Raw genomic sequence first — 13,865 nt, 5'->3', positions numbered from 1 at the left:
TGAGATCATGACCTCAGCCGAAGGCAGTCACTTAACCAACTGAACCACCCAGATGCCCCCCAACAATAAGTAGTCTTAAGAATGAGGATTATGTAACTAGTTTTTGCACTCCTCTAAATGTTAAAGAAGATAAATACAGAAAATGCACATCAGTTTGTCAGTTTAGTAGGTATAAACACAGTATTTGAAAATAAAACAGGTCCCTTGATCTTTCACCCTTTCTATTTACATGAGTAAAACTGTGTCAGTTTTGAGATTTCTCAGTGCTTTAATCTTACAGTTTAAAAAAGTGCCATTATAAAGAATTTCTAGAAAATCAGGAATATTTACCGAAATTGATATAATTTGTCTTTTCGTGGAATTAGGTACTTTCTTGTTTCCGTGATTGTAAAGCTTGCATTGGAATAAATTTTTATTTTTAAGTACCAAATTGATAGAATGGCATATAAGTGCATATTGAAGCAGCTCCAACAGAGCTTACTTTATTCTTCTATAGACCTTGATCCTTATTTGGAAAGACATTTTGTTCATACTTTTTGTGCTCAGTGCTAGAAGTGCAGCTAATTGTGATTTTGAAATAAGACCAAGACCACCAAGTTGATTCACATAGTCTACCAGGCAGCTGTTGGTTGGTAATGTTGCCATTTCACTACTGATCTGGATCGGAATCAGGGAGTCTTTATTTACTTTTGCATCCCAAGAGCCTTGCAGAGTATAAATGGGAATTAAATGCTTTTATGAATAAATGAGGAAGTTAGTGGCACAGCCGTGATTTTTTTTACTGTCGTAAGAAGGGATGCTCTAACAAACTAGGAATTCACTGTTAAGCCACAGTTTTCTGTCTCTGCGTCTCCTTTTGATTTATGATAAAGAAATAAGCAGATGCTCAAATCTAGAACCAAATAATATTACTGACAGTGGATACTTTGTGCAGCAATATACTCAGAGATGCTAAGTAACTTTCCCAGGGCCACCCAGTAGTAAACGTTGGAGCCAGCTTTTGAATCTAGCGAATGTGCTCCAGAATCTGTGTGTTTAACCATTATGCTCTCCTTTACCTCCGGTTGTAACCCACCCTGCCTGTCTCCTACACTTACCTCATGCCCCATCCATATAAACTATGAACAGTCTTTGAATATGACTGGCTCTTGTGCATTCCAGTATGCTCTTCCTTGTCTCTGGATGGTGGCCAACACTTAGTACAACTCCATTCACTTGGCAGGCTATGTAAGCATTGACCCTTGTGGGGTGCATTGTGACAGACCTGTCTCCTTCATCAGGGAAGAACCTTTTCAGTTTTAAGGATCTAGCTTTTCTCCTTATGAAAGGAGACATTTTCTTTTTGTAAAAACCTTCATTGAGCCACAAAAATAGAATTGAATATCTCCTTCTTTATGCTACTTCTGTGTTAGTTATATTCCTCTATTATTTTATAACAGCTTTATTGAGATATTCATATGTACTAAATTTCACAGTTTTCAGGTATACAATTCAGTGAGTGTTAGTATAATCATGGAGTTGTGCAACTATTACTACCACCTAATTTTATGACATTTTCCTCCTCCCCCAAAGAAACCTTGCACTCTTTAACTTTCACTTCCTATTCTCTCCTCACTAACCTATCCCTAATTCCTGGCAATCACTAATCTACTTTGTCTCTATGGATTTGTTTGTTCTGGAGATTTCATATCCCTGGAATAGTACAATAAGTGTTCTTTTCATTGATTTCTTTCACATAGTGTAATGTTTTCAAGGTTCATCCATGTTGTAGCATGTATGAGTGCCTCATTTTTATTTCCAGTATTGCCACATTTTTTTTTAAAGATTTTATTTATTTATTTGACAGAGAGAGATAACAAGAGAGGGAACACAAGCAGGGGGAGTAGGAGAGGGAGAAGCAGGCTTCCCGCTGAGCAGGGAGCCCGATGCGGGGCTCGATCCCAGGACCCTGGGATCATGACCCGAGCCGAAGGCAGACGCTTAACCGACTGAGCCACCCAGGCGCCCCTTGCCACATTTTTTTTAAATGCATTCATTAGTTGATGGATGTCTGCTATGAACATTTGTGTAGAAGTTTTTGTATGGATGCATTTTTTTGGTTTTGGGGGTTTATATCTAGGAGTGGACTTACTAGGTTATATGATAACTGTGTTCAATATTTTGAGGAACTGTTTTTCAAACTGGCTACACCATTTAAAATCCCACCAGTAGTCTATGAGGAGTCAGTCTTTCACATCCTCACCAATATGTGTTATTGTTCGTCTTATGATTACAGCTCTCCTAGTGAGTGTGAAGTAATATCTCGTTGTAGTTTTGATTTGCATTTCTCTAAAGAATGAGATGACTTTGAGCATTGTTTCATGTACTTATTGGCCATTTGTATATCTTCTTTGGAGGGTTGTCTCTTCAGATCTTTTTCCTGTTTCAATTGGCTTACTTGTCTATTGTTGAGTTATCAGGGTTCTTTATACATTATGGACATAAGTCCCTTATCAGACATATGATTTCCAAATATTTTCCCTCATTCTGTGAGTTGTCCATCACCTTCTTGATGGTGTACTTTGAAGTACAATAACTTTAAATTTTGGTGAAATTGAAGTTATTTTTTCTTTTGTTTGTGCTTTTGGTGTCATAGCTAAGAAGCCTAACTCAAGGTCATGAAGATTTACTCCTGTTTTTTTCTAAGAGTTTTATACTTTTCGTTCTTACATTTAGGTCTTTGATACATTTTGAGATCATTTTTGCGTATGATTTACATAGGGCATTCACAACCATGATAAAATGATCATAATTGTGATACAATCATTTGTTTACAAGTGTGTACCTTTCATAGCTTCTGAGCTTATGAAGACAATACCTGTGTCTTCCTTATTTGGGGATTCTTACTGTTTATTAGGTACGGCTTTTATTAAATCTGCCTGTGGCTTCAAATATTTTATCTTGAAGGCACACAGAAAAATTTGAAGAGTAGATATGAAAATAAATAGTTGATAGATATGTCCCCATGTTTTAGAGGGATATATAAACACATTATGGTGTACAAATATGATTGTCTATTATTTTTTCCTCACAGATTTCACTTATTTTCTTTTAAAAACAAGCTTTCATTAGTAGGTGATCTTTATTATCTTCAGTTAAGAAGATGTATTTTGAGCACCTACAGTATACTATTAGGTATTACGGATACAAATCAACTAAGACATTGTACTTGTCCTCAAGGATCTTACAGACTAATGGGGACATGGCAAGTAAACAATCTACTTTTGTCCTTTTTTTTTTTTTTAAGATTTTTATTTATTTATTTGAGAGAGAGAGAATGAGAGAGAGCACGAGAGGGAAGAGGGTCAGAGGGAGAAGCAGACTCCCCGCCGAGCAGGGAGCCCAATGTGGGACTCGATCCCGGGACTCCAGGATCATGACCTGAGCCAAAGGCAGTTGCTTAACCAACTGAGCCACTAAGGCACCCTGTCCTTTTTTTTTTTTTAAGATTTTATTTTATTTTATTTTAAAGATTTTATTTATTTATTTACAGAGAGAGACACAACGAGAGAGGGAACAGAAGCAGGGGGGGTGCGAGAGGGAGAAGCAGGCTTCCCGCCAAGCAGGGAGCCCAATGCGGGGCTCGATCCCAGGACCTTGGGATCATGACCTAAGCCGAAGGCAGACGCCTAACGACTGAGCCACCCAGGCGCCCCAAGATTTCATTTTTAAGTACTCTCTATACCATGTGGGACTTGAACCCACAACCCCAAGATCAAGAGTTGCATGCTCTACCAACTGAGCCAGCCACATGCCCCAAATATCATTTCTTTCTAAACTTCCTTCTCCTCTCTCTCCTGCTTTTAAGTTGTTTCTTTTTATTTTTTTTTCATTTTCAAATTTTTATTTAAATTCTAGTTAGTTAACATACAGGGCAATATTGGTTTCAGGAATAAGATTTAGTGATTCATCACTTACATACAACACTCAGTGCTTGTCATAACAAGTGCCCTCCTTAATATCCATCACCCATTTAGTCCCCCCTACCCACCTCCCTCCATCAACCCTCAGTTTGTTCTCTATCATTAAGAGTCTCTTATGGTTTGTTTCCTTCTTTCTCTCTCTTTTTTTCCCCCTTCCCATAGGTTCATCTGTTTTGTTTCTTAAATTCCACACGAGTGAAATTGTATGGTATTATTTCACTTAGCATAATATATTCTAGCTCTCTCCATGTTGTTGCAAATGCAAGCTTCCATTCTTTTTGATGGCTGAGTAATATTCCATTGTATGTGTACACCACATCTTTATCCATTCATCAGCTGATGGACATTTAGGCTCTCTCTGTAGTTTGGCTATTGTTGATAAAGCTGCTATAAACATCGGGGTGCATGTGTCCCTTTGAATCTGTATTTTTGTATCCTTTGGGTAAATACCTAGTAGTGCAATTGCTGGATCATAGGGTAGTTCTATTTTTAACTTTTTGGGGGGAACCTCCATACTATTTCCCAGAGTGTCTGTACCAGTTCTCATTTCTACCAACGGTGCATGAGGGCTCCCCTTTCTCCACATCCTCTCCACAATCTGTGTGTGTTCTTTAGCAAGAAATTCTCAAGAGCGATTTAAAATACTTGGTTATAGTGGTGGTGGCTTTGGACATCATGGCAAGTATGAAGCGTTAATACTGTGTTTGTTCCATATTTGGTGGGATGAGTAGGATGTATAATTGCCAGAGCTGGAATTGTAGAATTGTCCAAGAGAACCTGTATAGATTGGTTTTTAAGATGTTTCTAATTTTCACTGTCCCTTCGACAGTTGTGAGGCATATACATGCTTTTGCATGTATGGAAAGTTATATTAAATCAGATATGGTATCCATTCTGCAGTGTTGTTAGGTAAAGGATAAAGATATGTTAGTGTCAGGTAAATTTAATAAAAATTTATTATGGCTCAGGCTTCTTTTGTTTTCCCAAATCCTTTACCTAATTTAACTCATGCTGTGGCACCTTTTGTAGTTAAAGTTAGCAAAGTCTGTACATCTTTAACTAAATAGAAACAGATTGCACAAGAAGTAACTCAATTTTTATTAAACAGATATGAACTCTTAGACATAACTCAACATAGTATAGTACATAACCTATGTCGAAATAATTCTGCACTGCATATCTGAGATACTGAAACTTGGTGAAACCTTTTTATCTCAAGGCATTTTACACCGGGTCTCCCAACAGTTTCTAAAATATGTACTTTCAGGAAAAACCTTTGTAGCCATAGGCTTATAATAATTTCTTACTCATAATGGGTTATAATTATAAAGTACTTTGTCACATTAACTAATTTGGTCGTCACAGCAACTCTGTGCTTTGTTTCCCAAATGAATCATTTTAATAAATACGTATTCTTTGTAGACAGGAGGCTAGGGACTGGAGGCTTTCAGTGGATAATTAATTCAAGTTGTGAAGATTTGGGAATGATATATACATTGTTGCCACTGACATGGTGGAGGTGGGCCTTTTTTTAGGAGTAGGGCAAGTGGTAAAACCCAGGACCTTTGTTTATAGTTGTAAAAGAAAGTCTTTTTAGGGTGGGCGTGAAGGAGTGGGAGGGAGGGGTTTCACTGTAGGGGTTCTAGAAAGCCAGGTTGCTCCTTCTTATTTCTGTTCTAACACTCTCCCATGAACCACCGCCCAACTGGCAAGCCCAACTCCTTTTTTCTTCCGTTCCTGCCTGGAGTGGTTAATGTTGTGGGTAAGGGTTGGGCTCTTAATATATATATTAATAAGTAATATATAGAAAAGTACCACTGTAAATAATAAGATTATTGTTAGGCTCTTTAGGTATTAGTATCTTATTTTTTTTTTTAAAGATTTTACTTATTTTTTTGACAGAGAGAGGGAACACAAGCAGGGGGAGTGGGAGAGGGAGAGGCAGGCTTCCCGCCGAGCAGGGAGCCCGATGTGGGGCTCGATCCCACGACCCTGGGATCATGACCTGAGCCGAAGGCAGACGCTTAATGACTGAGCCACCCAGGCGCCCCTGATTTTTTCATTTTTATAAGTGAAAAAGCTAAGGTTCTAGACAACTGAGTGACTTAATGAAGGTTACAAGTGGTGTTAATTGCAGAGTCCTGTCTAGATTTCAAGTCTTCAGAAGTAGCAAGTAAGAGCAGAAATACTCAAAATTTTAGGGTATCAGGGAATGATAAGGCATATGTTCATGGTAGCTTTTGAAAATAAATATATCTTTTGGTATAAATCCTGTTGGCTTATTACCTGCATTGTTGTATGGTAAGAAAATTGTCATCTTTGTATTTATTGATAATGTAATGGATTTTAAAAAATAATATAATTTCTGATAAAATTTAAGAATGACCTATCCTTTTTGAGTTTCTCAGCCTTCACACAAGTATAAAAAGTTATTTAACAACATACTTTTAAGTCATGTTACTGAGAAATGTTCTCCAAGGTTGCCGCTTGCAATAGGGCATAAACTGTTTGAGGGTAATTTAGAGGTGGTTTGGGAATACTACTAATTGAAAGATTGGAACCAGCTGTGAGAATTAGATAGGAAATTGTCTTTCCTTCCTGCCATATTTTAGACCTATAACTTTACATTTTTGGAGGAAGATTTTAAACATTTGATAAATGATTTATTTTGTAGCTTACCTAAAGTTTATTAGAACATTAGGAAATACTCAGGCTTAATACTATGCATCTTTTAATTTTTTTTTTGCTTATGTGGACTTTATGAAAATTCTTTTTTAGCTTTGTTAAAATACACCTAAAATTTATAATCTTAACCATTTTTATTTTTAGTTATTTAAAAATTATTACATTTTATTAAGTTTTTTATTTTAATTCTGGTATAGTTAACATACAGTGCTATATTAGTTTCAGTTGTACTGTATAGTGTGACTCAACAATTCTGTACATTAGTCAGTGCTCATCATATGTATACTCTTTAATCCCCATCACCTGTTTCAACCATCCCCCCCCAATCTTCCCCCCCCATCTTAACCATCTTTAAATACAGGTCAGTAGTGTTACATTGTTGTATATTCAGTCTCCAGAACTTTTTTATCTTGTACAGAAACTATACCCATGAAACAATAATTCCCCATTTTCCCTTCTCTCCCAGCTCTGGCAACCACTATTCTACTTTCTATGAATTTGACTACTCTAAATACCTCATAGGAATTGTATAGTATTTTTCTTTTTGTGGCTTGTTTCACTTAGCATAATGCCCTCCAAATTTATCCATGTTGCATTGTCAGAATTTCCTTCCTTTTAAAGAATGAATAATATTCCATTATATATTCCATATATATATATATACATATATACACACATACACACATATATGCATACATACACCACGTTTTGTTTATTCACACTTTGGTTGCTCCTGTCTTTTGGCTGTTGTCTTACTGCTATGAACATGGGTGTACAAACATCTCTTGGAGAGCCTGCTTTCAGTTCTTTTGGGTATATACACAAAAGTGGAATTGCTGGATCATATTTTAAATTTTTTGAGTTTTCCATAGCAGCTGCCCCATTTCTATCCAGCAGTGTATAAGGGTTCCATTTTTTGTATATCCTTGTCAACATTTCTTTTCTTGTTTTTTTGAATAATAGTCATCCTGTTATTGGTATCTCAGTGTGGTTTTGATTTTCATTTCCCTGATGATTAGTAATGTTGAGTATCTTTTCATGTACTTGTTGGTCATCTGTATTTCTTCTTTGGAGAAACACCTATTTAGGTCCTGTGCCAATTTTTGAATCAGGTTGTTTTTTGTTATTGTTGAATTGTAGCAGTTTTGTATTTTTGGATATTAACCTCTTATCAGATATATGATTTGCAGACATTTTCTCCCATTCTAGAATTGGCCTCATCACTGCCTTTCCCTTTTCCTGCCCAGCAATTTAAACTCTATCCAGGCAAAAATACTTGCAGCGTCAGGATTTATTTTATTCTCTCCTGGATGCCTTCTACATTCACCTGGGGAACCTCTATTTTTCCAAAGGCATCTCAAGCATCTCTTCTGTAAAGCCTTTTCTGATCACCCTCTACTTCCCCAGGCAGAATGGAATTGAGCGCTGAACCCTCTGTGTTCTTCTGTCATAGCATCTGAAACATTTTAGTGTTACCTATTTGTTTACCTGTCAGTTTTGCTTTACTGGATTGAAAGTGTTTGTGAGCAGTGTCTGTGTTGTTAGTCTTTTTATCTTTAACTGTAGTCCCTGGTGTATGGTGTATAATTAAATAATAAATGTTTTTTTTAAGAGAATGTGTGATGATGAATAATTATTAAGTCAGTCTATTGGATCTCCAGAGTTATACTAGAATAGACTCTAATTTTGGTTTTCTGTGATACCATACGGGCAACTATTTGCAAAATGGTTTCTGGGAGAATGTAGCACTCCTTTGCAAGTTCCTGGTTGGTAGTCCTCATTCTCTCCACACAATCCATAGCCACTTTGTGTCAGATCTTTGTTACTGGGTAGACTTTTGATTAGGGCTTATAGTACTGTACATATATAACTTTTTAAACTTATGGCAACTTTATCCCAGAAGGGTTATTTCTGATTTGCAAGTCTTTTGAAAATACTTTAAGGGTATATGTCAGATGGAACTGCTCATGTTATTCCAGATATATTTGCTATCCTTGTTATTGAGGGCAAACCAAAGAGCCTGGGAAATAATCCTTTGGTTGGCATTTAAGACCAAACCAAAACAAAAGCTGGTATCTTTCCTCCTTTTCCATTAAGACTAGCTTTTGTTATGAATTCTTATAATAAATGACTTCACTGAAGTCTTGCAGCTTGTGATGTCCCCTGGTGTGAAAATCATGAAAATATTTTACTGTTATAGCAAATTTCACATTTAAGCCATATCCCAAAAAGTCATTAGGAAAAGTTCTGGAAAAAGAACAGTCACCATCAAGTGATATCCTACCAAAAGATGGATTGCTACTATTTTAGATGATTTAGTTGTGCCAGTTATATGGTCTTTTTATGAGTTATGCCCTACATGATTTCCAGTAAAACTTTGATTTTAAATGTAAACATTTATTTAAACATTTAATTCACTCCTAATGTAAATAATAAATTGTTCTGTGTTCTTGTAAGTTTTTACTTTAAGTGCCAGAAATTGCCTACATATAGGCACATTGTACATTGAATTCAATGAAATAATTTTCATCCTTCCTCTTAGTGACAGTGTTTTTGTTTTCTGAGTGATGAAAAAGTAATTAGTTATGAAATGAGACACTGACTATAATAGAATCTTCTCTAAGTGAAACATTTGAACTGTTCTCCTGTTTTTTTGTAAGAGTACTTAGCACTTCTATGTGAGTTTTTATTGCTTACAAATGTTGTCAGCTGCAAAGGGAGCAGTGGCTTACATAATTTAATATAGGGGTAGTCCAGAATTCATTTGTTCGACTTGTAAATTATTTTAGAATTTGTGTTGGAACATTGGTATCTCTGAAATCAAGGTATGTGCAGCCCTTTTCCAAAGTATAGTAAACCATACTGTAACGTCTTGTATTGAAATAAATTGTAAACTCCCCAGCAGTTTTTTTTAGGTTACTGTGAGGTTAGGGTTCCTGTTCAGTGTCTCTCTTTTCCTAATCTTCTTCATTGCACTGTGGTGGTAGTAGACTACAGTGATCTCTGAGATACAGACAGTCTAAAACAAAACTGCCTTTAATTCTCTATACTAGCAACCTTTTTTTTTTTTTTAAAGTAATCTCTACACCCAGAATGGGGCTGGAACTCATGACCCCAAGATTAAGAGTCACATGCTCTACCAACTGAGCCAGCCAGGCACCCCTATACTTGCAACTTTACTTTTGGTCTGGGGTATAATCATTTGGTTGTTAAAGTTTTCACTTTTTGAAAACCTCCGTTATCCTTTATTGTCACTTGCCAGGCTGCTCTGATGGATAGCACCTGCTCTCCTTTATGGACATAAACATTAATGTTTGAAAATAAATTAAAAAGTACAATCCAATGTGATCTACAAGGTAGACATTGGGCCATTAATTAATTCCAAAACACTTTTGTGTTTGTCTGCCATACACCATCTGTTTTGTGGATTGGGGATCCAGAGGTAATAATAGATATACACAATCTTTGAGAAGTGTCCATCTTGCAATTTGGTTACGGAGTGGTGGGGAGGGAGACAGGTCAAAAATTACAATGGATTTTGATAAATTCTGTGATCGAGATAAGGAGAGATTGTCTCCTTATCTGAGACATGAGAATGCATGGAAGGGTCATTTAACCCAGAGTTTGAAATGTTGAGAAATGCTTCCAGGAAGAGGTCACATCTTCGATTGAGTCTTAAAGGATGAGTAGGAATTAGCCAGTTAAGGAGGAAGGGAAGCCTGGAAATAGACTAAGATGATATGACAGGAGACATAGGAGGTAAGCCTTAGAATAAAGGGTGGCTGTCATTTATTGAGCACCTACTTTGTGCTGAATGCTGCATTACAAGGCTTAAACCACTTGCCTCATAGTAATCTAAAGGGCAGGTGCTATTATCCTCTGTATACAAATGAGGAAATAGAGTTGTAACTCTCCTGCAGTTATGACAGGGTTATCGAGTAGCAGGGTTAGTTTGAAAAACCTAGTTTTTCTCGGGGCATCTAGCTGGCTCAGTTAGACCACACGACTCTTGATCTTGGGGTTGTGAGTTCAAGACCAACATTGGGTGTAGAACTTACTTAAAAAAATAAATAAAAGAAAATGTTAAAAAGAATGTTCAACCTTATAAAAAAATACAAATAAAAACCCTAGCTTTTCTGGCTTCTTGTCGAGGCTGCTTCTTCCCAGGAAAGAACAGTTTCAAGAAGAAGGAAATAAGTAGTTGCCATGCTGTTGAAAGGTCAGTTATGCAGGTTAAGTTCTGAAAAGTGTCCAGGGGCATTTTTGTGACTTGTTTGTTTATTCAAGAGGTATTTACTGAGAGTCTCTTAAGTGCCAAGAACTGTGCTGGGCATTAGGAATAAAAGGGCATGCCAGAGTGGCAGAGGTAGAGGGGTGAAAGGAAGCAGGGACACTTGAATGAAAACTTGTGTAAAGAAGCTTGATTGCAAAGGAAAAGATAATGATATAGCAGTAAATATAGGGGAAATTGTGTATGTGTATGTGTTGTCTAATATGGGAAGTACTTTAATTGTTTATGTGCAGAGGAGAAAGAGCCATAGCAGAGGAAGAGTTTATGATGAAGTAAAACTAGTGATTGATTGATTCATCAAGGATGTTAAAGAATGAGGGGAGACAGGGACCAAAGTCTTTTAGATTGCATGTATCTAATTAAGTAGATTGCAGGATGATCCTCACGTAAATTTGTAATGGCCCTAGAATTTTAGTATGATTACCCAGCTCTTGGATAATGGAAACTTGACTAAACATTGAAACTTCATATTCACACGATCACTGTGATTCCTTATGTCTGATTTATGCATCCATCTTTTATCTTCCTCGATTATCCTGGCCATACCTCCTGTCTATCATAGCATTTCTTATATTGCCTGAGAGTGATTGATCTCCCCCTCCTCGACCACATGCTTCTTGGATGGGGGATTGGTAGAGGCTGTGTCTGATGCTACCCAGCATCTGGAATAATCTCACTTTAATAAATGCTTTATTGAACCAATGAATCATTGAATGACTCAGTTCCTTATTTGTGTTATTTTTGAGCAGCAGTGTTTTGCTTTTTAAACTTTTAAGAGTTAAAAGGTATATATCTACCCTGTACAGATTTTATTTTGTGTAGTTAAGCACTTTAAGTTATGCCCAATTTTCAGTGAAAAGAGGACTTTAAATATTTGGATGCTGAGAGGGCTTACGGTTCCATACAACCTAAAGAGTTTCTTAGTCTTTTCCTTTTTGAGATTGTAGTCTATCTAGAAGTGCAGAAATAAGATACTCTCACAAATTTTATTTCCTGTTTTTTTAAGCTTTATGTAAAAAGCTAGTGATGCAGTTTTTAAAAATTACGTTTCCTGTGAATGTGGCACGTAGTCCGCCTTGTTGGATGCTCATTGATGTCATGGAATTTTCTTTTCTCAGAACCCTGTCCAAAAGATCCCTGACTCGCATGAAATAACTCTAAAGCATGGCACTAAAACGGTAAGTTTAAAAAATTTGATTCTTTCCTCTCAGTAACAAGGCTCTCATGGAAAAGTAAACCAATGATACGTTTGTGTTAAGGCTAATTGCACAATCAACTGATAACACAGAAGCTGTAGGCATTAAAGAAAAAGAAAGATTACATTTCTATTTAATCAAAATAACCATTGCGTTTCATTTAAAATAGCAACACTTACTGTTATTGTTGGCTTTAAAACCTTGTTCTTTGATAGGGGAACATTTCAAGTGAAAAAAGAAATGAAACTAAAATACAGTTTTCCTTTTTATGGTGTGGGAAAATTTCTCATTACCCTTAGCTTTATTTCTATATCGTAAAAGGCCTGAGTTCATTTTTTAGATGAACATTGAGATAAGAAATGAATATAAAATAGTAACTGTTTTGCTTTAAGATTATTATTGCTTAGATTTACAGATTCTATTTCTGTATTGTTATATTTATGTTAAAGATTAATGATGTAAAATTTTGAGTTATAACATGAAATCCTTTTATTGTAAAGCCATTAAAAAAGTAGTAGTTGAATGAATGAAACCTCATGAATGAAAGAATAAAATTACCTTGCTTTCTCTTTTCAACGAAACTGCCTTTTTCTAGATGTCGGATATGTAAAGAAGTAGGAACATGCATCCTATAATGAGGAAAACATTAGTCAGTAGAAATCGACCGAGAAATGATGCAAATGATAGAATTAATAGAGAAAGATGATGTTCTTGCCGAATTTTTTGCTTTTGAAAATACCATTTTCATAATATTTGTTAGAGTATAGTGGGTTTATTGTTGTTTTAAATGAAGTGAACAATAAATATTTTAAAATGGCTTCGTTTAAAGTTTTACTGTGGTAAATACAGGTTCCTATAACTCACATAAACAAATGCTTTTTGGGGTCATCAATAGATTTAAAGAGTATAAAGTAGCTTGAAACCTAAGTATCTGAGAACTGCTGTTTTAAGAAACCATTTCCATCTGATTTGTGATTTTATATCTACTTTTTATTAAATCAGACTTCTGGTATTTTTCTGAAATTGTGACAGGATTTTACTAATTTTCATGTTTTTAAGTAAATTAGGAAAGGAACTGTAGACAGTTTGTACTTAAACAGAAGATTCCCTATCATTTAGTTCAGAGATTTTTTTTTTTTTAAGACTTTATTTATTTGACAGAGAGACACAGCGAGAGCAGGAATACAAGCAGGGCGAGTGGGAGAGGGAGAAGCAGGCTTCCCGCTGAGCAGGGAGCCCGATGTGGGGCTCGATCTCAGGACCCTGGGATCATGATCTGAGCTGAAGGCAGCCGCTTAACTGACTGAGCCACCCAGGTGCCGCAGTTCAGAGATTTTTACGAGTGTTCATGAGTTTTACACGTTTTATTTAAATATTTCTATTTTTTTAAATTTAATTTTATCTTTTAAAGAATTATAATTAAAAACATAGTACCCACTTGTTTTGCACATTAAAAAATCAATTAGAGCTTCCTTTTTTAAAAAAAAAAGGTTTATTTAATTATTAGAGAGAGCACGCATGAGTGGTGGGGGGAGGGGCAGAGGGAGAGGGAGAAATGGACTCCTGTTGAGTGGGGAGCCCTCCTGAGTGGGGAGCCCTCCGCAGGGCTCGATCCTAGGATCCCAAGATCATCCTGGGATAATCGTAAGATCATCCAGAGATTATGACCTGAGCTGAAGGCCGACCAATGATTCCCTGGAAGTTGCAAGTTGCTGGCTCCAAACAGCCCTT

The 13,865-nt window shown here is 36.3% G+C and overlaps 1 protein-coding gene across 3 annotated transcripts in view; it reads left to right on the top strand.

The window, feature by feature from the left end:
* The window catches only part of WDR70 (WD repeat domain 70), a 293,077-nt gene that overhangs the window by 42,053 nt on the left and 237,159 nt on the right, over positions 1-13,865 (top strand). For all 3 annotated transcript variants that reach the window (XM_025867371.2, XM_025867372.2, XM_073890980.1), the window contains one exon: positions 12,057-12,116. In XM_025867371.2, coding sequence (XP_025723156.1) covers positions 12,057-12,116 — 60 coding nt within the window. The remainder of the gene's footprint in view (positions 1-12,056; positions 12,117-13,865) is intronic.

Source organism: Callorhinus ursinus, unplaced genomic scaffold (genome assembly GCF_003265705.2).
Source record: "Callorhinus ursinus isolate GAN/ISIS: 27379988/994484 unplaced genomic scaffold, GSC_fseal_2.0 scaffold3, whole genome shotgun sequence".
Taxonomy (NCBI): Eukaryota; Metazoa; Chordata; class Mammalia; order Carnivora; family Otariidae; genus Callorhinus; species Callorhinus ursinus.
This window is presented reverse-complemented; position numbering and strand designations above follow the sequence as displayed.